The sequence below is a fragment of the Pelodiscus sinensis genome, chromosome 7, assembly GCF_049634645.1.
Source record: "Pelodiscus sinensis isolate JC-2024 chromosome 7, ASM4963464v1, whole genome shotgun sequence".
Lineage (NCBI taxonomy): Eukaryota > Metazoa > Chordata > Testudines > Trionychidae > Pelodiscus > Pelodiscus sinensis.
This window is the reverse complement of record NC_134717.1, coordinates 42,606,894-42,632,937: the sequence shown is the minus strand read 5'-3', so window position 1 is coordinate 42,632,937 and position 26,044 is coordinate 42,606,894. Positions and strand designations below refer to the sequence as shown.

Sequence of the window (26,044 nt, the reverse complement as noted above, 5' to 3'; positions counted from 1 at the left end):
TCCATAAACAAGCTTAGAAAGTGATAGAGCAGCAGAGAGAAGATGAGTTGTCAGCTTCATTTCCAGTTCATACCAATGGGCCCAGATGATTCCTTCCAAGTGAGCCTAACAAATGATTATAGAGTCTAAGAAATGCCACTAAAACGCAGCTTGGATAAAGGGGCAACAAGTTATTAGAGCCCAGTTATATCAGGTATCAAGCATCTTCCTGCTGATAGTGAGCACCATCGATCTTGTTAATTTCAGCTAGAGTTTAAAGAGCACCGGACTTCATATAAAAACAATAATTATGGCCCAGATCAAGCAAAGCTCTTAAGCACATGCTTGGCTATAAGCGTGTGAGTAGTCCCACTGGTTGGATTGGAGCCACCAGCCAGAAGCATTCAGCCCCTTGCAAAGGCTTGATCCTTCCAGCAAAATTCTTAAACATGTTTAAAATTATGCCCCCACTCAGGCCCACTGGCCTGGTGCTGGGAGTTTTAATTGAGAAGCATCAGGGCTGGCCTTACCATGAGGCGAACTGAGGTGGCTGCCTCAGGTGCCAGACTGTGGGGGGGAGGGGGGCATCACTAGGACCCAGAGTGTAGAAAATTGTGTCTGCTGCTGGTGCAACGAGGGGGTTTGGGGGTGTCATTTGAGCTCCCTGCCTCAGGTGCCAAAATGTTGTGGGCTGGCCCTGAGAAGCAATGTAGTCTATTTCTGAAACTTAGTGATTGGTGGACAGAACAGAGAGACTGGGCGTCAGAAGATCTGGTGCCTCACTGGACATGGGGTGTTTTCAAAAACTGGCTTTGTCATTTCGCTGCTTACATGGATTATGAGCTCTGCTGAAATCTGATCCCCAAGCTGTAATTGTGGCTGTGACACTGAACTGACATATGGTTTTTGGCAAGTCTTAATGCCTCAATTTCTCCACATGCATCAACGTAATACGGTGTATGTCTGTGCAATATGGTATGTGGTCCAGAGACCAGAGTGAAGCACTTAGAGGTCACTGCCACATCACTTCCTGTGCTTTGCATTGCATTGCAGAATCTTGATTCAGGATACCTATTACTGCGTAAATCAGTATTTTGTGCTGTTTTGCTAAAGTCTCCATCCAAACCAAATCTGATGAACATCAGTCTGTTTTGATAAACAATCTGAGTCAAACCACTATCTCCAAAGGAAAAACTGCATTAAATGTAAGGCCTGACAGGCACTGAGCACCTGCCAACTCCCATGACTTCAATAGCAAAGTGAAGGTGCAGAGCACCTCTCTGGATGAGGCCTACAGGAAGAAGCCTCTTCAATAGGGTAATAAATCATTTTGGCCCGAACAGTTGCGGGCCCAGCCAGACTTGGAGCAGGGCATGAGCAAGGCCTTTTCTTCTTTACATTGCAGTTTCATACAATGAAAAATGAAACCTTATCCCTTAAAACTCTGTTTTCAGACCATACGCCTCAAAATTCTGTGTCAGACCCAGGCTACAGAGGCCAAACCATTAAATCTGCTTTCAATGTTTCCTGGAAAATGAACTTCTTATTTTATCTGTGGAATTTTGCTACTTCACCTTTTAAAAAAAACTTATTTTTTAAAATTAAAAAGAGACCAGCCCAAGACAATTGTGGAATCAGTTTCTAGTCAGCTACTTTCCCTAAATATTTAGGTTTAACCATATGGTAAGCAACACTAGCTTTCTACAGTTCAAAGAAGCTTCAAACTAGAAGAGATTATTGTTCTGCTTTTCTTTATTAATATATAGACTCTGATTTAACAAATAACAGAAAGATGTGCTTCCGTCTATCTCAGTTCAGCATAGCACTTAATTCAAACTATTTAATTCATTGGGATTAAAGCATGTAGTTAAGTTCTCTGCTGAATCAGGACCCTAAAGGTCTTTTGAGTTGAGGTGAAGTTTATTATTTGGATAAAGTGGGAAAGAAACCTATTGTGGAAGTAACTCATCAAAAATACTCTGTTTATAAATATATTTACACAAAAGAAAATATATTTGTCACAAAAGATTTCCCTGGGCACTTTACAATTCAACACAAAGCCCTGCTACATAGCTATCTTTTCAGTTTCGGATTAAATAATTAAAACAGATTTAGCTTTTGGACAATGAAGGGGAAACCAATCACATAACTGAGGCGCAAACATTCAAACTTTGAGTGCATATCATTCTGGACTTATACTTAGAACAAGTCAGTAAATCAGCAGCCTCTAAAAATGGCTGTAGGAATGTAAGAGAAAAACAAATCACAAAGGTATTTCAAACTCACTATTCCCTAAAATTCACAGTAGTAAGAAAGAATGCTTTAAAAATTAGGCCTTCTGCTTATTCCAGTGATCATATCACTTACCTTAAAAACAATAATTATGAATGTCAATAATGAAAAATGAAAGGAAAACAAAAAAGCTCAGATAACCAAATACACCTCTTGTTAGAGCAGGTACAAAAAACTCTAGGGAGATATCTCATTCTGGAAGGAGGCATAAATTTAGGATATGTTTTTAAATTCAGTGGTTGCAATAAAAAAGTTTAAGATTCAAGGAAAAATGGAAACAGCATCTTAGCAGGCAACTGGATATTGAAAAATGTAAGATGTAATGCAAGATGAAACAAATATGAAAAAAATGCTGGTCGTGCTGGTATTAAAAGTAGTTGCATGTTGATGATTTAGGCCCCTGGTAGTTCCTTTACATTCTTAGCTATTATCTATCTCAGCTGCTGAAACCTGCTGTTTTAAAGACAGAAGAGTTGAACATCTAGTGACAGCACCTGGGTTATTTATCATTATGTATAACCCTGCTACACTACATTTTATTATGCTGGATTTAAAGGAAGATAACACAAGTATGGTTAATTTGCTTCTCTTCTTTTTATATATAGTGTCATGACCTGCCACTGCTTTGTCCCATGAGATATTTTTAACCAAAAAGAAATCCACAAGAAACTCTCCCTAAAAATTCCATTAATAACCTCTTGTAGCGTGTATAGGTTGCAGGGTCTGGAACTAAGAATGTTTTAATCTCTTCAGCAAAACAATGTCTCATAATGATGTACAGGACTATTGCTGTACTGATGAAGAATCATACATAATTCAGCACCTTTCACTTGGCACCACTGTGATATCCTCATTAGTAGTGGCTCACAGTGGCTGTCAGATGGTGTCCATGCGAATGCAGGCATTATATTGTCTTTGAGATGTGCAGCTGCTTCCATGACACTGCCAGTATATAAAAACATGACGCCAGTTTGTTTTATTTAGTGCTAAACCTTCCAGTTTGTAAAAACAAGGCTGACACAGAGCCTGACATGAGGCAGTGAAAATAATTAGCTCTCATTTTCTCAGCCTCCTATTTCCTTCTCCCTGCTGTGTTCTCTTTCCACTAAACCACCACATGTCAGTCGAAATGGGAGGCAATTAGTGGGCTCATTTCAGTCCCCACAACTGTGCTGAAAAGAAAGTATTTATGATGGCACAATGAACAGCTGAAAGATTAAATAACGTTTGCCTTTTGAAAAGAAAATGACTTCTAGCTAAATGGGCAATTTTTGATTATTCTCAAACAAGCTTAGAGTAGTTGGTTTTTAAAATACAAGAAAGGAAAATGAGTCATTTTTAGGTGAAAGAATCAAATAAAACTTGACACAGTAATGCAAATAACTGATGTTTTATTGCAAAATATGTAAATGTGTTATACCCTTAACAATGGCTCATGTCTCAGGTCAGGGCAGATTGTTGCCAACTAGACACCGGTACAGAGACGGCTACTTACTGCATTGCATTTTTTGTTTCAGTTTTGTATGAGGAGGGAAAAAAGGGGGCTATAGAGAGAGGTGCTCTTAAAAAATAAAGAAACAATGCCAGTTAAACATACATTTATATAATGGATTGCCCGTGTGGTTACTTGAAGGGCCTGATCTTTCATGCCTCACTCAAGCAAAAGTCCCAGATCAATGGGAAATTTGTGTGAATGAGAAATATTGGTATCTTACTGTAGCTAAATATGCAAAGAAGTCTTTCACTTGATATTATCTTCCGTTGAAATCCAGCATAATAAAGTACAGTGTAGTGGGGTTATACATAATGATAAATAACCCAGGTGCTGTCACTAGATGTTCAGCTCTAATGCCTTTAAAACAGCAGGTTTCAGCAGCTGAGACAGAAATGGTTCTGAGATTAGCTGCCATGTTTACAAAGGTCTGTCCTCACTGAGTGGTTTCAAACAAATAAGGATTTTAGGGCACTGATCATCATCATAAAAATAAATTGCCAGTTCACTTGTTTGTGAATGCAATATTTTAAAGGTGGCAGTGTGAGAAACAGTATTCCCTTTTCCAAGCATTCAATAGATCTTCCTGCCACTTAACACACCCCAGTACTTCTGCACACAGCTCTCAGTTACTAAAAGTAGTGCTGGGGAATAAGTTCAACATGCCCTCACAAAAGATGAAATCCTCCCACCAATGCTGCATACCTGAGCCAGGCATTCTGTGCTATTTTCACTCAGCAGTGGGACTGTGTTGGGGCACAGGGTGAATTGTCTTTGGGTGAAGTAGCTGTTCAGGGGTTTGTACGTGCTCCCATCCCAAGGGTTTCTGTAAATAAGCCCAGGAGAGGCCAGTGTATAAGGAGATTTGGGGTAGGCTGGAGAAGTACCAGTGCATCTCCCTTGTAGAGATGCAGTGACTAATATTCTAGACTTCACTCTGGAGTGGTACCTTGGAGCAAAGTTGTGCTATAAGACAGCAGACTGTCTATTGGCTAGGAACAGCTTATGTCCCTTTTGGAGAGACACCGTGTAATGCAAGATTATTGAGGCTTTGTGTGTATGAGAATGGGGATTGAAAGAGGCAATTTCATCCAAAGTGGGTTTACTGTAAAAAGCCAAATGTATACTAAGAAGATTCTATAGAAAGGCAAGTGAGCTAATTACTCAGCCAAAAAAATTCTATGAGCCTTCATATAGCTCTTTATAGTTTGATAAAAATGTGCATTTCTTTATGGGAATCTCTTTACTGCATCATATATACAACATCTTCAAAGAGTATGGGCCTGCTTCTGATCTCATTTACACTGATGGTGTTCAGAAGTAACGACAATGAAATCAACGGAGTTGCACCTGTTTTACACTAGTGTCAGATCAGAATAAGGCCCAGATGTTCAGTTCTTGACGGAAAATGTGATACGTTCAAAGCACCTTGTGCTAAAGTTTCAATGAGCAATGATACTCTGTCACTGATTTATTCCATTTTATCAGACTAAATGATGCTCCACATTGACTGATTAAATTAATCATCTTAATTAAACTGTAATTTTATTATTTTATTGCTCAGGTAATTTTTCAGTTTTAACAAAGAATATATTTCTCTTTTCTCTGCTTTATTAGAATCTACACAAGTCTGCTGTAATACACTGATAGAAGACTATACTTTTGCTTCGACTTCCACACTATATTCTGGAATTTTTAAGTGCTGAGAAATCTTTAGGACTACATTAAAGACTATTAGACTAGAAAATTTTAAGTGCAAGAGATTAAAGGCGTTCAAGGGTCTTGCAAAAAAGGTCGTGGATCATGAGAAATACTTCAATAGAATTGAATTAGTCAGTGTTGTTAATATACCTATGTAATGGGTGCAAGGTACACCTGGAAAGCTGGAAAATGGGAACTTCTTAATTTTGAATATGGAATGTAGCTCCAATCCTTTTTGCCATGATTTCAACCTGTTTCCCAAACAGCACATTTAGTTGCTTTTGACAGATAATTTGTCTGAAGTAAGGAGTGATTATAAAGAGAAAAGAGATAATAGCCTTCCTTTATTTTATAAGTCTCATAAGAGATGAGAAAGGGTGGAGGAAGCAGATGGAAGTACAAGGTGACAAACTCTCATTAATTGTATTCAGTTAAAATGATGATGTGGCATTATATTTTAGTTATATGTTGTCCTGTATTGTCCAGCACTATAGCAGCCTGTCTCTCTTATCTCACAGGAACAGATAACAAGATACATTAGTTTGAAGTAGGTTTCATATATAGCACTACATAAGTAATACAGTAATATAATAAGCCTTCAGAACCCTTCCAGAAGCCATGCAGTCCTAGGACAGACCAGGAGGGAAGGCGACCCTCTATTTTTACAGACAGAGGTAACAAATACACTTCAGTTTTGAAACTCAGCCTGTTAAGGCAGTGCAGGCCACCCAAGCCTGGTTTACTCTATGTCTTTGACCAGTTTTAAATGAATCAGACCTGTGCTAGCTACAACTGGGCTTACATGAGTGTGTTTAAAAAGAAGTCCAATGGTTTTCTTGAATAGTAAAGCTAGGGATTTCTTCAGAGAAGCCTGCTAACCAAACCTGCTAGGAAGGCTATAGCATTTTTTTTTTAACCACAACATTAGTCAGGATGGGTATATCGCTGTAAGCTTTGTTTATATGACATTGATAGGGTAGGCTTGATTCCAACCATGTTTATAACTGGATTAGCTGAACAAGTTTTAAAACCAGTTAGAATTCTGAGAGAAGCTTGTGTAAGGGGACTGTTACCCCTTACTAAAACTCTGTGGGAGTTTTTTGGTTTACCAGCTTCAGAAGGGGAAGGGTTCATGAGACTGACAGACCCCAGAGACAATGGAAAGCAGTCAACACTCCAGCTCAGCCTGACTGACAGGTTATAAGTGGGGATTGTTCTGGCTCTGTCTCTGAACAAACAAGCTGTGTGCAGAAGAGGTCCTGCAAAGACAGAGAGCTGAAAGAGGAGTACAAGAAGAAGTCCTGCAGCGACAGAACCAGACACAGACAGGCCAAGCAGTGCAGACCCTGTGTTGAGCAGCAGACTGGCAGTGCTCAGAAAGCCAAAAGGAACAGAGAAACAACACAAGGAGCTGGAACTGGCCAAGCAGCACAGCCTGCAGCTGGATGTGGTGAGCTACTGGGACCTGCAAAGTGTGGGGAAAGGCTCTGGACTGGGGGAGGGGTCTGGCCACTTAGAGACTGAGGCTGTGTGGTCACTGCCAGTGCAAGCGTGTCCAGCCTGCAGCCCCTTGCAGCACATCCAGGGCTTCTAAGGAAGAGACTGTGAACTGTCCATACACTCTGCAGACTGCTGTGTTGATGTCCCTGTGCTACAGAGCAGGGCTGTGTGTTCCCATTTAACCATTCTCATTGTTTCTTATCCTATTCTCTTTAATCAGTTGATGTTTAATAAATTGTATTTGCTTTGAACCTTATGAAGTGATCACTGGGCCAAGAAGGCCTGCAGTGTAAAGAGAGCACCTCGGAGTGGGGACACCCTAACTCCTGCCCCTAGTGACTACAAGGTCAGGGATTAAGCCCCAGGAAACCTGGGCCCAGCCTTGTTGGGGTTTCAAGGGCTCTGCTACTCAGGAGAGTGGAGGGGGAGCCCTCAGGATCAGGGAGCCGTGGGGTAAAGGAAGTGGGAGTGGGGACTCAGATCCTTTCACTGGTTCATTTCACCGGGGTGTATAGAAGCCAGGAAAGTTCCCCACAAGAGCGGGACCATTCCCCCGCTTACACTTGCACAGTCTAGACCAGGGCTACTCAACTTTGGAAGCCCCGAGAGCCACAATGGTACTCACAGAACATGCTGAGGGCCGCAACTTAAGTGTAGTTGCATGTACATGCAAATATATATGCAAATATATGCAAATAGCTTCTTTCACACTGACAAAGATTAAGGCAAGACTACACAAAACACAGGCCCCATTTACGTCAATTCTGCTGATATTAATAAAATGCAATATTTACCCGATTTCCACCCATATGACAGCACTTTTAATGAGCAATGAGTCCAGGAATTTAACTACTAAAATGCATATCAACAGAAGGCCATCATATTGACTCGCCAAACTGCACCGCGGGCCACAAACAAATTGGCCGCGGGCTACATGTGGCCCATGGGCTGCATACTGAGTCACCCTGGTCTAGACAAATCCACCGTTGACAAGGTCTTTTTGTTCCTGTTGTGACTGAAAAAGTCTGTGTCGGGCACATACCTATGCAACAAAGGCAAAATCCCAGCAAAGGAAGGTTTAGCATGTAGTTCACCTCAGCTGTGGAAATGTATCTTCTCATATATGCACATACCAAGTCCCAGTGCAAGCAAAACCAATTGGAAAGCATGTGTGAGAGGGAAATAAAACACAAAAGAAGGAAGCTTTCCACAGTTTCACAAAGAAACCCACTAAGAGCTCGATCATTGATTTTTCATGAGTCCCTAGCGAGAGGCAGCACATTGTGCTAATTCAGGTGCAATCTGAAACACTCAGAAGCTTCCTCTTGGATTCCACAAGTACTATGGGGGGAAGCTCCATGTGCTAGGCACATGGGCGCCAAAGGGCCCTTGGCAAAGTGGGGGGCGGGGATCTCAGTTTACTTCCTTTGCATAAAAGCCTGTTGACTCATGTTCAGTATGATAAAGGATTTACATAAGAAATTCTCAGTCACAAAACTGAAGTTAGAAAAAAATGTTTATGAGGAAACAATCTTATTGATTGTAAAGCTTTCAGTTGCACTATTTTTCTTCTACCCTTTATTTAGTTTTGATCCATCACTGATTCAGCACTGCACTTTGATAAATAAAACGATATCCCAACAAGACTCATTTACCTGTGGACCATTTCCAAGTTTCAAGTGATAACCAAAAACAAGTTCAAGGTTCACTACTTTCTCCATGTTTTCTTCATTTCCATTTGCAGAATCCTATCAGAGAAACACAGTGTAAGAGATTACCACTAGCATGAGTCTCTCTGAGTTAGGGTATGGCCGTACTGTGCAGCTTTTAGTGACAATGCTGCGTCAACACTGCCTTTTCACTAAAAGATTGTGTGTGTGTGTGTGTGTGTGTGTGTGTGTGTGTGTGTGTGTGTGTGTGTGTGTGTGTGTGTGATGTTCGTTGGCACTTTTGCCAACAAAATACTTCCACCCACTACAAAGGGGATTCGCTTTGTCAGCAGAATAGTGCTCCAACCAACAAAGCAGCATTCACGCTTTCATTTGCCGTGACAAAACTTTGTCATTCATGGTGGCCTGGAGTGTGGGGGGTGAGAAGAGGCTAAGCACCCATGAACAACAAAAGTTTTCGAGTGCAAGTGTATACATATCATCAGTGACATGGCTACATTTGACTGTAAGAGTTAAATACCCTTGCCTTTTGTATGTTACAAATCTGTTGGCTGGTGAGAGGATACTGACATCCTCTTTTCTGAGATTAAAAGTTGCATTTTTAAAAGCTGTTCCATACCCCCCCTTAGTCATTTTTGTTGCCCTTTTCTGAACCATGGGTAGACAGAGGATCCTGCAGCCCGCTGAGACAAGGGAGGGCCACTAATGCAGCCCACTTATTAGTTTTGGTTGCCCATCACAGGCGCAAGGCCTAGTAGCACAGCTTAGCTATAGGAATAGGCACATATATCAAGATAGGCAGCACTTTCAAAATAAATAAATAAAGATTTACCTTAGTTAATGGTGGGAAATGAAACAGGTTTAGGTAATCGTGAGTTAACTTCTCAATAGCAGTCTGTAAAAAAACAAGCAAACCCAAATTGGACAATAGCTAATCATGATCTAATAGTGTAAACGCAGGACTGAAAAACAACATGGTGTGTGGATAGAATTCATTCAGGGTGTATAGTGTTTTCTGTAGACAATCTTAATATACAGTTCTGTTCTAAAAAGGAAGTGTAAAATGGCACCTTCTTACTCTGCAGATATGCCCCCTTGTGAGTATTAACTCATATTTGCTTAATTTAGGGTATGTCTACGCACTGCAGCTGGGCATGTGCTTTCACGGATGGGTAGACAGACATGTGCTAGCTCTCAATAGCCCTGCAGAGAGGGTTAGCATAGGTGGCAGTTACCCATGGGGTCTAGGCAAACTTGTACTGAGATAGCTAGCTTGAACGGCATTGCAACTCTGGGCTAGGCTGACAGCTTTTGCACTCTAGCTCAAGCAGAGTAAGTATATGTCTGGCTACCATAGGCCCGCCAAAGGGGGGACAGGCAGGAGGTAGAAAGGGGCAACTTCCCCGGGGCCTGGCAACTTCAAAGGTTCTAGGGCTCCCAGCCACCGCTGCTGCTGCTACTGCAGCCGGCTCTGAGGATTGGGGGGCAGGGTGTGCCATAGTCCAGGCAGCACTGAGAGCTGGCTGCCCCTGTCTCTTCTGCCCAATGCACCACCCCTTCCTGGAGCACAGAGCTAAACCCCCTCCCCCGCACCTTGTCCAGGGGCTCAGCGAGGCTGTCGGCTTCCCTGGGCTACCTGCACTTGGAAGCACTATCCCAGTTGAAGCATAGTCATCCACTCAATCACAAATACAGGTGTGTATTGGTTTTTACTCCTGGTTGCCTCACTAAGCCAGCTCCCAGCATTCTCTTTTCCAGGGGTTCTCAATCTTTTTCTTTTGGAGGCCACACCAACATGCTATAAAAACTGCATGGCCCCGCTTGGGGACAGGTGGCTTGGACTTCAGCTGTGATTGCGGAAGAGAGAACTTCTGCCTCAAGAGTCTAGGAGGGGCTCGGGAGCCCTGGGGGATGATGGGGAATTAGGGCTTCAGATGCTTGGGGTGAGGAAGTGGCTTGGGACTCTAGCCCCCGGGATTTAGCCCCATGAGGTGCCTGTGTTTGGGGCTCTCAGCAGCCCTGCTTGGCAAACTCCCTGAACTGATTTGCAGCCTCTCCAATGGGCCGCAAACTCTCAGTTGAGAACCGCTGCTCTATTCTGTGTTCTGCATCCATTTATTTATCAAGTTTTAATAAGTTTCACCTGATTAACCCCTGCCGAAGGCAATTGCACATGTCATTAATGGAACTACTTGGAACCAATGGTGTACAACCCATATAAATGAGATATTAATTTGGACTGTAATACCATTATTGTTGTGCTGATGCAAAAGATAAATTGACTAACGTTGTTCGACTCTCAGGGCTGACAATCACACAAAATGTTTAAATGCAGCACATTGTGCACAGAATCACTCAGACATAATGGAAGCCCACAATACCATTTTCAAAATATTTTTTAGAGCAGAACCAAGGATATGTAAGCCATATTCTGTAACAGTAAGTAAATATTATTACTACTACGTCTGGTTTTGCTGGTGTGGAGGCAGAGAAAAGGGAATAAGGGAATTTGTGTGCAGCCATCTTGGACTTGTTAGCAAGAGAGCAAGAGTCAGGCTAAGTCTGTGGCCTGACAACACGAGAACTGTAATAAGACGCTGCCTTTTCCTCTCGCCTCCATACGGATAGAATGCGGACTCTGGCAGGGACCTTGAGATAAGGAGCATCTGGGTGGAACTAGAATAACTGTTAGCCATTGGTGTTTGTAATGGGAAGGAGACTAATTGTTTAATGTTATTATATGTAACCAACAGTATATACAGGCAGTCCCCGGGTTACGTACAAGATAGGGACTGTAGGTTTGTTCTTAAGTTGAATCTATATGTAAGTCGGAACTGGCGTCCAGATTCAGCCGCTGCTGAAACTGATCAGTTTCAACAGCGGCTGAATCTGGAGGCCAGTTCTGACTTACATACAGATTCAACTTAAGAACCCCAGGCATCCCCAAGTCAGCTGCTGTTGAAACTGATCAGCGGCTGATTCCAGGAAGCCCGGGGCAGGGGCTTCCTGTAGTCAGCCACTGGTCAGTTTCAGCAGCGGCTGACTTGGGGATGCCTGGGGCAGAGCAGCTGGGGTGCTGCTGGGTTGGTCCAGTAGTGCCACCGCTCCTCGGTGCTACTGGACCAACCCAGCAGCACCCAAGCTGCTCTGCCCCAGGCGTCCTGATTCAGCCGCTGCTGAAACTGACCAGCAGTGGCTGAATCAGGACGCCTGGGGCAGAGCAGCTGGGGTGCTGCCGGGTTGGTCCAGTAGCGCCCAGAGCTACGCGTGTTCCGCTGCTTTGCTCCCCGTCCCCCTGGTCTGCAGACCAGGGAGACGGGGAGCAAAGCAGAGCAAAGCCGCGGAGCACGTGGGCAGTGGACAGCCCAGACGTGTCTGGGCTGTCCGCTGCCCGCGTGCTCCACCGCTTTGCTTCCTCTCCCTGGTTTTCTGGAGACCAGGGAGACGGCCCCGTTCATAACTGCGGATCCGACGTAAGTTGGATCCGCGTAACTCGGGGACTGCCTGTAAACTGCTTCATAATTGCTTGTATTCAAAGATTTGCCTCGGGGGGAGGGGAGGGGTGGAGAGGTTCCCCCCCTGTTCGAACCAGTTTTTCCCTTGCTGCAGCTCGTAATAAAGCTGCCTCTGGCTACCTGTTACTTAAACACAACGCAGAGTGAGGACAATGTTTTCTTCCACACTGGATTCAGTGTAACTATTAATAATTAGAGTAATATAATGTCGTAAGGATGAAATAAAGCTCACATAGCAAAGAAGTGCTACTCACTAGTGCTCAACTGGTTTTCTGTTGCTCAAGAATAGAGCGTTAGGTACACAAAGCAGTTTCAAATTAGAGGTGATTGGTGAAACTCAAGTTCAGAGATTTCTGTTCAAATACATTTTTTCTATTTATCCAAAGCTCTCTGGTTAGGCTGGAAGTCTTGCAAGAACATGCTGTGTAATAAGATTTCCAAAGGTTTCAATTCGGTGGGGTTATTAGAGTCTATTAGAGTCTTTTGCAATATTTTTGATTCCTGTCCCAGACAAAACCAGGAAATGCAGAAAAAACATGGATATTTTTAAGAAGAAAAAAACCAAAACATATATAGGTTAGCAATCTTTTTGGCATCTTAGAAAGTGTTTAGGTTTGTTCTGATGCCTGTTGCAAGCAAGTTCTGGATATGACTCCTTTTTTTCCCCAAAAAAGGCTCTTCTAGCCTTAGCTTTCAATCTTATATTAAGCTGGATAAACTTGATGATTTCTGTCAACATTTACATTACGTACTGTTGTGATTATCAAGACATGTTATTAAGATACCTTTAAGTGAATGATATGTCCTTTGGAAACAATTCCCATGTCCTTTAAATCTTCTTCTTCTATAAGAAGCAACCGTTTTCCAGTGATATGATTTTCCTTAAACAAGTTGGCATAAACACTCATCTCACCAGAAGTGTCACCTTAAGATATGAAAGGTTATTCAGAAATCCATAGTGCTCTTCACTAGAAAAAAAAAGTTGAATCTGTGAGATATATATATAATGTATAGTTTACCTTTTTTAACAAGCTGGTGCAGCCAAAAGTACTGTAAAAAAACCAAAAACAAAAACAGAAAAAGAACACAATTTTGAAGATCAAATAATTAAAATATATAAGTTGCAGCACTTCAAAACACTCAATGTAATGCTCACTATTCAATTAATACAAAAATGTAAAGCCTTTTTAGTTGTGGGACAAAAATCAAACTTTTCCATTATAATTAATTTTCAGGGCTGTCTTGCAATTTTGTTAGTTAATATAAATTTCCTTCTGCTTTGCAGCCATTTACTCAGCCATTTATTGATTAATTGCTGTTGCTCCTAACATAGATTTAACAGTTTCTTGTGTGATGAATGGGAAGAGTTCAGCAGCTTGGACCATTACAACTTTTCAGTTAGGCCTTCAGTAACCTCTAGTTAAATGACCACATTATACATCATGTATTGAAAGGCTGCTAAAAGGGATATTAAAGTTGCTATGATACACTGACATTTTCAAGATAAACATCTAAAATTTCTTGCTTACCAATTAACTTGAACAAATGTTTAAAGTATGATCTAGAGGTGGTACTGGAGCTAGTCCACTAAAAGCAGTTACATTTTGTATTGTATATGAAAGTGGTTTTCCATCCCCTTTTTAGGCTCTTCACTTATAATGAATTCTAGTCCCAATGGCTTGGGAAAAGGGATTCTGATGTTTGCAGTCCCCCTTTCCTCCTGACAGTGGTGAAGTATACATTCTTAGAGCACCTACGGCAAGGTCTACATTACACCTGGAAGGTTGGCTTAACATACAGGCACAGGATTTTTAAAAATATGCAGTGCTTGAATCTTCTCCACAACCTTCTCAAATCCCACAATCTAGATGTCATTTACTATGATGTTCATCCATTTTCTTTTATAGCTACATTAACACAATTAAGACAGAATTAGGACAAAATGCTTACCACATCTTCTTCAGTCCATGCACAAATATCAAAGGAGGGCAGCAACTGTGTGAGAAATATGGATTGAAAAGAGTGATGTTGCTCTCCTTGTCTGATCATTTACTCTCCCCGCCCCCCTTTTTACTTCAGTGGCTGATTTTATTTGGCACCTCCTCCTCCAGCTGAGGCCACAAGCCTCCTGGCTGTGAACAGAACATTCCCCGTTATTCCATGGATTACAGCATAAAGTGCCATCAAAGCAGCATTCCTCACATTCACATATTAGCCAAAATGATCACAGGTTGGCTTCAGTGATATTACAGCAATGATGGCTGGAAAAGTATTCACCACCTGCATATCCCCTCCAAGTGTGGCTCACTAGCCACTACTCTCTCCTTGTGTTGCACCATTGCTTTTACTATCACTTGACTCCAGTCATGGAAGGGATGTCTTGGTTTCCCACCATTAGCTGGGAGAGAAGTTTTCTGTATAGTGAATGAAGCAGTCACTGCATAACAAAGGGTACGTCTAGACTACAGGGTTTTGTCGACAGAAGTTTTGTCAACAGATACTGTCGACAAAGCTTCTGTCGACAAAGAGTGTCTAGACTACATTCAGTTCTGTCGACAAAGCAAGCTGCTTTGTTGACATAACAGTGTGGACGCAAAGGACAGTTTAGATGCAATAATGCCTTATGTTGACAGAACTCTGTCGACAAAAGACGTTATTCCTCGTAAAATGAGGTTTACCAGCATCGACAGAACTCAGCGGTAGTGTAGACGCAGGTTTAGTTTTGTCAATAAAAGTCCACTTTTGTCGACAAAACCCTGTAATCTAGAGACACCCAAAGAGAGCACAACTGCCTTGGGACTGAGCCAGTGAAGCTAGACTTCCCTACTGACTAACATATATGGTTTTTGTCCCCTTCTTACCCTTCCTTTCCTGCCTACACTTGCATGATCATTCCTTTTGGGAGCTGTGTGTGACACGAAACCTGAAGGGGACACTTCACAGCCAGCTGAACGCCCCTGCCCCATGTATGGTTTGTTACACTTTGTTTTGTGGCGATCAGAGCAGGATTTATTTGATACATGAGGGGATGTATGTGGCAGGAATGGCTTGAAGATGACACTATGGAAGATCTCCTGGCGCTAGTAACCACCATCTAACCAGCTAAAGAATGGGGTTGTCTAAGCTTTACTAGTCTTCTGATTGGTATCCTGTTAATTATCTCTGTTTGACTTGACAATGTCTCCCAAACTCTTGCCACCATACTATGGCTGCACATTTATTTAATTACTTAACTAGCAAATTGTAATTCAGATTTTACTGGTCAACTCTCAGTCTTTGTCATCTCCTTAGCTTGTAGGCCATCCACAAGCCTACATGCACCCTAGTGCCCAACCTCTTGGCAGTGGCAGTACCTCTTCTCCAGAATTCCTCCCTCACACATGAAAGACCTTCTGCCTATGCAGGGCAGTCTCCCCATGTGTTCACATCATTACCTTTTAGTCTCTTCCTTTTCCTGACCTTGCAGACTGTGGGACAACAGGTTAAAATACTTCCCATAATAACTTCTACCCAAACTTGTGACAAGTCTTTCTGCTCTTCCCATATGGACTCATGACTGTCCTAAATTCTTTTTTCCTGTGTTCTGTTTGGTGAACACTGCAAGATGTATAGAGAAAAGCAACCTCCCATGCCCCCCAGCCAACCCAGTGGTTTGGCCAATCTGCTTCCAGAGAAAATTCCTTCCTCACCACAAACCATTTATCAGACTAACCCTGTCCATCCCTGTGAAGATCGCTTGACCCTCCTTCACACTTGCCCTTCTACCCACCCCTTTCTGGCCTCCTCAGATGGGCAAAGCCAACAATGCCGGAGCTAAGTGAGCACTGGGATGGGAAGATGGCTTTGACTGCCACACAGAAAGGCAAGCTTCTTTTGTCCCCCTAGCTTTCCTATGCATGGGCCAAGCTCCATAACCTAATGATTAAAAGTCAGAAAAATCCAGAAAAGACTCCCCTGTGACAGTTAAATTGGGCAGAGAGGGTGGTAAGGTATCCACCTATCGCTGGCAACAATATCAGCATCTGGCAAACCATGATATTTCCAACAATTAATAACATAATTGCCCTTAAATTCCACATGGGCTGGTATTTTCCTTTCTATTGGGAACCTTGGGCCCAACAGTTTGCTGTATTTCAGTGTGTATCCTACTATTGCACAAGTTAAATATTCCATTCTTGCTTACACACAATGACTTTCCAGATGATTCCCATTTTTGGAGAGGAAAACGAGTGTTGTAAAACTAGTGTTGTAAAATGTTATATTTACAAAGATTAAACAGAATAAAGGGGGAAATGCTATACCCTGCATAAGATGAAAAAGATCAAAGCAGAAGGCAATAATGTATCCCTTTACCAGCAGCAGTTTACACAAGAACACAGAGGCAAAAAAATTTACTGTCAAAATGTTTATTGCAAAATAGAAGTTTTGAACAAAGAGAAGCAAAGGAAAAAACTTCACATCAAAATAAAAGTGTATGACACCAACTGAGAAAATTGAATACATTACTTTTTTTAAAAACTGGAAAACCAATCTATACTGTGAATAAAGCAAGACATCACTTTAAGTGCAGTGAAGAAAACAACTGACTACTGAAAAGTCTTACCACAAGAGGGTGTAACATTGCATGTTCCATACAAATTAGCTAATCAGTTTACACCACAATAATTTTGGCATAGGTTTTTCTCAGCATAGTATTTCAGTAGGAAGGGATGAAGTTTTCTAACACTGAAAATATTTTCTATTCAAATGTAATCTGCTCACGCTTGGAGTATAAATAGAATCATTTCCTATATTCAATACAAAACTTTTTAAAGAGTGCATAAGCAAGAAAATGCAGTGGATTATTCCTGACTTTAAAAGTCAGCAGAATATATTGTTGCACACAATGTAAGGTGTTTAACGTAGGTTGTTGGTTCAGTCCTGAAACTAAATCTTCACACCCCAGAAATCTCTATACAGACTTCAAAGTGTCAATGTGCACCAAATTGAAGTCTGAGGGGGAAAATGCATTCCTCTCCAGATATCTATGAGTAGATTTTAATAACTGTAAAAATTACTGCATTTCCTGTAAGTATATATTGCTACATGAAAGTTGGAACAACAGAATGGATTCTCTGTTGGCCTATAATTAAACCTCTGTCAAGTTGGAGATCTTATTAAAATCCTGTAAAAGCTGCCTTATTATAAAAACAAGAAATAGCTTACTAAAGATGTACAGTAACTTTGCTAGTTACTTATTAGCTTTATTATGCGTGCACTGGATTTACTGCTGCTGATAGCAATAAAATCATTAATGTATCAATATTTAAGAACAATAAACTGTTTTAAGATCTACAAGGAAATGAAATCAACATCTAACAAAATACTCCAAATGAGAAATGAACAAGTCAAAAACATGACCATGTGTGGAAGAGCTACTTCAGATCTCATGCCTCAGTAATCCCCAGCATCTAGAGGAGACTAAGACCAAGTACTACAATTAACAGTTATGGCTAGCTGATCAAGCATGTCCCAAATCCTCCACAAACTATATAAGCCCTGAAACTAAGTCTATAGATCTAAGCATTAGATCACAGAGCAACTGTTATTCTAAAGCATTACGTGCTATCAGTCCGAAAAGTGAGTACATTAAAATAGTGTTACTCACAATATCTATTCCTTGCATGTTTCCAAGTCTGAAAGAAAGAGAACAGGCTCTCTCAGGAGTTAGGAAACTCTGAGTTCTAATCTCAACTCACTATGTGGCTTTGGGCAAATAAAGGGGCCAAACTCTGAATTAACTCAGATCAGAAAATATGCCTCACAGAAGCCAGTGTTAGTTTAAGTATAACAACTGAGTAAAAACTAAAAGTCCAGATTTGGCCTCTAATTTCTCTAAATCTGATTCCTTGGCTGTGAAATAGGATAACAACCGCTTACCTTATCTACCTTATAGCATCCTGGGAGGATTCATTAGTTAACTTTTGGTTAATGCTTTAATCATGTGACATGCTATGTAAAACTGTTAACTAACTATTGTAGACACTTTGGTGATAACATGTCTAGAAAGATTAAAAAATAAGTTTAATCCTGTTGGTCTTGCAGAGCAAAATCAACTGTAGAAGATCAAAATGATTTTGTTCTGCCTCCATATCAATAGAACTGTCAATCAAAATCTTTCAAAATTCAAATACTGAAAAGTGAGGATGGATTATCAGCTTGATAATCAAGCATGATTTATTTTTGTTTGTAAACAGTATGTTTGGCATAAAAGTCATTGCAGGAGAATAAAAAAAAGATCTCTACAATGTCATTTTTTTAAGACAAGCTACTGTTCTGATTATAATCATACTTAAAAAAAATTAGAACAGGAAAGTTTTGGGAAAGCCTTGAGCTCAGTGGATCTTTCTTTTACAACAGTTCTAAGACCTTTCAAATGTGAAGATGAAAACAAGTGTTTGAAGAGTTATTGCTTTATTTCTCAATATATCTTTATTAAAGCTGGTTAAAAATGAGACAATTCATAAGCATGTGCTTGTTTTTCATTGAAAACTAAATTTAAATTCTGTTTCCAGCTCTGAACTCTATGTACAAGATGTCAAATTATTCCATTTATTATGCTCAAATAACTCCTTTGCACTTAATGGGAGATGCATGAGAATATCTATCCTCAACAAAAAGGTCACATGATATAATAATAGTGATGGAATATTTTATTAGGTGCAGATTTAAATCAAGACGTGGATTTGCATATCTAATTAAAACCAACACACATATGTATAAAGTGCGTGCAGATTATTAGGTACTTAAAAAGTGCAAAATATCAGTGCTAAGAAGAGACTTCTTTTTTGCATTTCTAAACATACTGGGTTCAATTTTGACTTCACTTACAGCTGTACAATTCTACACTAGAAATATGGCACAGTAGTTTAAAACAGACATACAAATTAGTTTATACAGATTGTTCAATTTTTCCTATGTGGGGTACAGCGGTTATAAAAATAATATCACCGCTATTGCTGTTAGCAGGTTCAAACTTAAAAAACAATACAAATGTACATTTGGAAGTAGCTTGTTTGCTGCCATTTCGATTTAATTGGTTGCCCTTTTTCTATTCTTTGTCAACTGTTCAGTGTAGAAATTACAAATACTTACTAGCATGAAAAAATTGCCCCAGATATCACAGTTAACTTCAAGCCAATGGATTTGAACCTGCTAGCAAGAGGGTGGAACTTAGCTCAAATTCTATACTTTTATATAGTTAAGGGCCCAAGTCTGTGAAGCGCTGAGCACTTTTAGCTCCAGTTGAACTCAAGCGTAGTTGAAAGCACTGAGTGCTTTGCAGATTATCAGAGCGCTACTGGGCCCATCTTTCACCTCTCAAAGATTGCACTCATCACCCTTGAAAAGCTCATTTTAAAATATCTCAAAAGCTTTTTATCTTGTTATTTCTAAATAGTAGACTATAATGTTCCAAACTCGTGGAGAACCAACTTCAAGACTGCTATAATTTAATGAGTCCACATCCTGAGATATTTAGACAGTACTAATCTCCTTTTTTCATGAGAGAAACCTCATCAACACATGACACTTAGGAGGTTAATTATACCTTTAAATCCATTTGAACAGGAAAGTAACACTTTTCTATACTTTTTTTTGGCCTTTTTCATTTGGCAAACATTTTACAATGGGCCTTTATTCTGCATCTGTAGGTGTGAACATATATATGTATATTTCCTTCTCTCTTTCTATACCACTGCTAAAGAGGACACCAGGAAAATACATTCACTGTTCCAAATAAAATGTCTGTGGAGTAATTACTGAAGCAGATACTTATATACTCAATTGTAAGATGAAGCATAACAAGAGTGGTAATATTTTAAAATGATTTCACAGCAGAAAAATGGATATTTAAATGCTAGAGAATATTCTTCACGTCATCACTGAGAATTTAACTTAAGCCACAGTAGGGGGGCCCAAACACTTTTAAAATGTCTCTCTTGCTCCTTCTATGGGAAGAACAGTGATAAATGGTTTAATAGTTAGAGCAAAATAAAAAATTGCTGTAAATAACCTAGACCAATTTTGCTCTCAGTGAAACCAGAATAAATTCAGAGTAAATCCATCAAAATTAATGAGATTTCCTAGATTTACACCAATGTAAGAGAAAACCAATGAGTTTGCAGATTATAACAATGCTATTAGGTGGTGAGGCGTTATTTTAAAATTGATTGTGTTAAGGGTGAATTTCAAAAACTGAAGTGAAAGAGAGAAAAGAACATTTATAAAAAATTATCTATGACCAGTGGTTGTCTATATGCAGTTGCTGTTTCTTAAACTGTGTGTCTGCAAAAGCTTTATTTTTCTCAACCATGCTTGTCCTTCTTAGAAATGTATTTATATCACATCACAAATTTAGCAAGAGAACTTCACTGTAGCAGTCAGAAACAATGAATTGTATAGGAAAAGTCCTCAGGGAAGCACAAATATATTTGTATGATCAACAATAAAACAGTAAAGAAAACTACAAACAACCCAAAAACCCAAAGCGAAAAGTAACAGATGTCAGTTTAAGTAAATAGATGTTAAGTTCTCATCTTAAAGATATTCAGCCACAAAAATTTCCAAATGTTACAGCATAAATGTGAGCTGCAGCTATATTTGTTGGGTTTTAAAAACCTTGATTTGTTTTGAAATTTTAGTTTCAAATGTCAGCAAAACAAAAATAAGTCAACACAATCTAAAAACCAACAAGATATCTTTGTAACATACAAATTATGACTGGCCTAAAAAAAAGTAGTGTTTTTCATTTTGTTTCTTTTACAGGGTTTAAAACAGACCAAAATGACAGGATGCTTTTTCTGAAACTTTATTGCTTTGATTTGCTAGAATCCAATTGTAGATTTAATTAGATTTCTAATTTCATTCACTAGAATCATCGGTATCATCAAAATAATCATCATCATCATCTTCATCTGACCAGTCAAACTCTCTGAAACCCACAGCCATGTTGATTTTCTTCCCCTTTCTCATAGAGGTGGTTTTAGAAGAATTCTTTTTGGCTTGCATGTTTATCTGCATTCCAGAATGCAGGACAGATCCTGCTTGGTTCATAGAGAAGATATCCCCAAAGCCCGTCATCATCAAGGCCTGCAGACTTTGGTTCATGCCAGCTACCTCCCCGTTACTTGTTGCTGTGATCTGACATGACATCTCTGCACTGTTTGACTCCTCTGTTTTAGTTTCAAAGTAAGACTCCTGAGACATTCTTGCAGCAATAGGTAAGAAAAGCTATTACAGGAGGAAAGGACAGAGTAAAAAGGAAAGTTAGAACCAATCCAATTCAAAGAAAAAGACACTACCAGATTAGTCAGCAACAAACAGAAAGCAAAATTATTAGTGAATCAAACTATGAAGGTCAAAGTAAGAATTCATTAAAACAGATTTAGTTTACATTTTAAAAAAATGAGAGAACAAACCCACCACCAAACAATGTGCAAATGATTACAGTTAGCTCAGCTTTCATGTTGAAAGAAGGTTCCAGGTTTTGAATCTCTCATTTTGTACCATAGAAAATGGTTTACAAACATTTTTCAAACCCATGTGGATTTTACCACAGGAATCTAAATACAAGCAGAGTCACATCTCAATTGAGTTGCTTAATTTTAGCTTTCAGAATTGAACAATAAATCATCTTATGGTTAAGGAACTCAGACAAGCCCCTGGTGCAGAGTGTAATGTTTTTATTTAGATGTCAGAAGATGCCACAGCAGTAACATGTATGTACAGTTCTGGACAAACTGAATTTACTTTTTGTTTGCCATTTTTGAGTACATGATCAAAGGTAGGATATGGACCAATCCTGCCATCATTAAAGTCAGAAACAACATTTTTACCAACTTCAATAGAAGTAGGAGCAGGTCTCTGGTCTGGACTATTATTAAATTGCTTCTGTAAAACTTTGCAATTTATGTTGTGTTATTTATTGCTATCGCCATATATTTAGTGTGTTTCTGAATTCCCTGATATATGAGGCATTACTGATTTAATCGCCACCTACACATCACTTCCTGACCCAGTTTGTTATGACTGTTTTTTCAACAGAATGAAAAATGTCCTCTGGAGCTAAATCACGACTAATGCCTCTTCAAGGAGGCCAAGCTAGTAACTCTGTGACATACCTGCTCTTCATGGTGAGCAAGAGCTGTGGTGTTTAATTAAAAATTAACCTGCTAAAGGGGCAGCATGTTATGCTGTTTCTGTACTTCTGAAATGTCTTAGTTTGGAAAACATCTCTGGAAATAAAGGCTCTGCTGCCCCTTTAGTAGAGCAGGTATGTCACAGAGGTTCTCTTGATTAATCTAATCACAACTGCTCAGCCTCTTTTCTATTTGTTACTGGAAAAATTATTACAATGGAGCATAACATATGGAGATGCATTCTTCTTAAATCACAGAGTTCTATCTATGAACATTACGATGCTTCCTACTTAAGCTTTAATTTTATATGATGCAAGCTGTATATGGGGAAAAAAGGATCACAAAGTTACCTTCTACCATCAAATCTTACAGTAGTGTAGCGAGGGGGGGCAGTTACCCCCGGGAGCCATGCTGGGGGCAGGGGCACCAATTTAGTCCCCCTGCGTTCCCCCTAACATCCCTTGGCTTGACTGCTCGTCCTCCATCTGCTGGAGGCGGCTAGAGCCTCCTCCTCTGTCCCTCCTCCATCTCTACCAGCGGGTTAATGCATGCGAGGGCTCAGCCCCAAATTGGAGGGAGCGGGGGAAGATGCAGTGCAAGCTTCCCTCCCCCCCCCCCCCAAGGTCAGGCTCAGCCATGCGCCAGGTTTGGGGTCCTGCTGCACAGCAGTGGTGTTGGCAGGACACGCGTGGTTTTCCTTTGCCCCCAGGCACATTACACCCTCGCTATGCCTCTGAAATATTACTCGGCACAAGAAAAGCAAGGGATCCTATTCTTAGGGGACTGAAATCTTGAGCATGGTTTATGGATTCCCAGTTTCTACTTCTTCCCTGGCAGAGAGCAATTTCAGCCCCAGTATGGAGATTTTAGGCATAACAGAACCCTCCTTACACATGGGAGAAGTCCCCCATAAAAATCTACAAATATATCACATTGTCCTCTTCAAATGTTTCTGTAAGTCTCACTTCTGCCATGAAGGCTATACAACATTTGACAATGGCTAGGCAGCTGATGTTCTGTGACTGCTGCTCATTATGCTAACTATAATCTCCCAGGGGGGCAAATGGGGAAGTTGCCCTGGTGCCCTGTGATTCACCAGGAATTGGGGCTCCCAGCCGTTGCCATGGCTACAGCTGTGGTGGCTGGCGCTCCAGGCCCTTTAAATAGAGCCGGAGTGCTGTACCACACCCACTGTCCAGCTCTGAGCACTGAGGGGGGTTGTTGTGCTCCATGTGACACGGAAGATGCTCTCCCCCTTCTGCCCAAAGCCCCTCCTATCTTGCTCAGGGGCTTGCGCAGGCTGTCAGCTCCCCTGTAATCACCTCACTGTTCCTTGTGTTCCTCCATGTATTTGTTATAGCCGCCTGTTGTCTCTTATCATTTACAGAGACTAAAGCCCAGATCGGCAAAGGTGTCCAGTGTTGTTGCAATCAGCCTTGCAATGCCTAACCGATGTAAAATCAGAAGTCACTTTCACTAAGGATTTGGGCAGCTGCGAATAAATTCCATTGGGCATATGGTGTCTATATGGCAGGTAAAAACCTATGGCTGGCCCATGACAGCTGACTCGGGCTATGGGGCTAACTGCAGTGCAGACTTCTGAACTCAGGCTGGAGCCCAAGCTCCAACACTTCTTGCAGTGGGAAGGTCCCTCAGCTTTGGCTGCAGCCTGAGCCCAGAAGCTTGCACTGGGTCCCATGAGACCGAGTCAGCTGGCACAAGTCAGTCACAGGTTTTAAACTGTAGCGTAAACATATCGACTGGCACTGAATCCCGTGGAAAAGGAGACAGGCATTGCAGTGTTGAGTGCAGAAAAGCCTGAACACCTTTTAAAATCCATGTCTAAGAGCTCTCTGGGGGAGTGTGACGTGTCAGGAGTGAATGCTGATCACTCAGATGCTAATTAGTTCCCCAGAGGACACTGATTAAGCTAATTATCTAATCAGGCTGGTGAGCTTGGTGGGATAAAGCTTCAATTAGCCCATCAGCCCACTATGGAAAAAGAGGCACAGGAAGTGCTGGAGATAGGGGAACAGGAAGACTAGCTAAGCCCAATCACACGGAGGGAGGCTTGAGGGAAGGGAGACGTCAGTTCCCCTCAGGGCTGGGGGAGAAGGCCAAAGACCCATCGACACTATAAATCTCCTATTGCATGGGATTGTTGTGGTAATGGCCAAGGGGCTTTAAATAACAGGGTGTTGTGAATACCCAGCCACTGGTGTCTGTGCAGTTTCTGTGGGGAACAAAAGGACACCCTCTTACTGGAAAGGACTGTGTCTATGTTATGCATGTGCAGTGCTTAGTACAAAAGAGCTCTGCCTCCATAGCCAGGTTTCCAGGTGCAGCCACAACAGAAATGCATAGTATTTTCTTAAATGGCCAGACCTAAGCGCGCTGCCGTCTGGGTGAACATGGAATTTGGTGCACCCCTTAACCGATCCCTCCCAGTTTCCTTTGTCTAGCACACCAGTTTCCTTTGTCTAGCACACTTTCTCTGTGCCCTTTCCTCCTTCACAAGGGTCTTCTGTTTTGGAAGCAGTGTGTGGAGCTGGCATGTTTTATTCTCCACATCAGCCCCAGAGTCCTTTGTGCAGCAGTGCTTTGCAAGAGACATTGTGGCCACAGCATATCAGTCTCAAATGGTGCCCACTGGCCAAGACAGAGCAGGGAACAGGTTCATGCAGGTGTGGGGAGAAACTCTGCCATCAAGAGAAGAGCTGTCCACTTGTTTGGGGTTTCCCTCTTCAAGCACACTCCATGTAGCAGGTGGGCTTTGTTTCATAGTATCTTTTGGGTGCTACTAGGGATATGAATGGTTAACCAGTTAACCGGCAGGGGCCACAGGCAAGGGGATGCTCCAGTCTGGCTGGAGCAGCCCCTGCCCATGGTGGGCTTAGCCTGGTGCACCATGGGCGGGGTGCTTTAGCCCTATCGGAACAGCTCATGCCTGTGGTGGGGGAAGCAGGAGGCTGTGCCCTCAGCCCGCCCCCATTTAAGTGATTAACCAGTTAAACATATCATTTAACCAGTTAACCGATTGAAAGGATTTGACACTCTTAGGTGCTACCACACTAAAGACAGAGGCAAAGAAGGCCATGTGGCTTTCAGGATGGGGCATGGATCATAGCCTTCAAAACCTATGGGGTCCAGAGATCCTTGAGGAAAGACTCCCCAATCATTGCAGACCGTAGGGCTCTCGTGCCGCTCTCTGGGGTGCCCTGCTGGCATTACAGTTCCTTCCTGCTTTCCATGGGACTCTTACATTTTTGCATCCATGGGGAGCAAACAGCATGGACTGTCAGTTAAAATTGCCCACAAGTCATGGGTATTTTTAGTAAAAGTCATGGACCCGTGATTAATCTCTGCTCCTGGGTCCTGCTGCTCTGGGGGCTACTGTTCCAGCAGTGGGGACTGGCTGTCCCTGGTGGCTCATTGCTTCAAGGCTCCTGGGGCCACTGCCCCAGACACACCTGGGATGGCTGCTCCTTGGGTTTTTCCTGGGGCTACTGTTCCAGCTGCCCCTAGGACCACTGCTGCTCCAGTAGTCCCTGGGGCCAGCCACAACAGCTGCTGCGAAGGCTCTCCTAGGCTGGAGGAATTAGTTGAGCACTAACACATTCATAGCTGGAAATCAGACCCGCTCACCTATAAGTTAATGTTGGTTAAAATAGGTGTAAAGATGTGTTTAGACCCTAGAAAATGTTCCTAAGTTGCTAC

General features: G+C 41.5%; 1 protein-coding gene across 4 annotated transcripts in view; it reads right to left on the bottom strand.

The window, feature by feature from the left end:
- The window catches only part of MAP3K20 (mitogen-activated protein kinase kinase kinase 20), a 137,282-nt gene that overhangs the window by 16,173 nt on the left and 95,065 nt on the right, over positions 1-26,044 (bottom strand). For 3 of the 4 annotated variants that reach the window (XM_075933640.1, XM_075933639.1, XM_014570179.3), the window contains exons 12-16: positions 14,100-14,144; positions 13,169-13,199; positions 12,935-13,074; positions 9,467-9,529; positions 8,620-8,712 (exon numbers count right to left, since the gene is read on the bottom strand). In XM_075933640.1, coding sequence (XP_075789755.1) covers positions 8,620-8,712; positions 9,467-9,529; positions 12,935-13,074; positions 13,169-13,199; positions 14,100-14,144 — 372 coding nt within the window. Of the gene's footprint in view, positions 1-8,619; positions 8,713-9,466; positions 9,530-12,934; positions 13,075-13,168; positions 13,200-14,099; positions 14,145-14,598; positions 21,420-26,044 lie in introns of those variants that run through there. The other variant, XM_075933641.1, reaches the window with a different exon arrangement.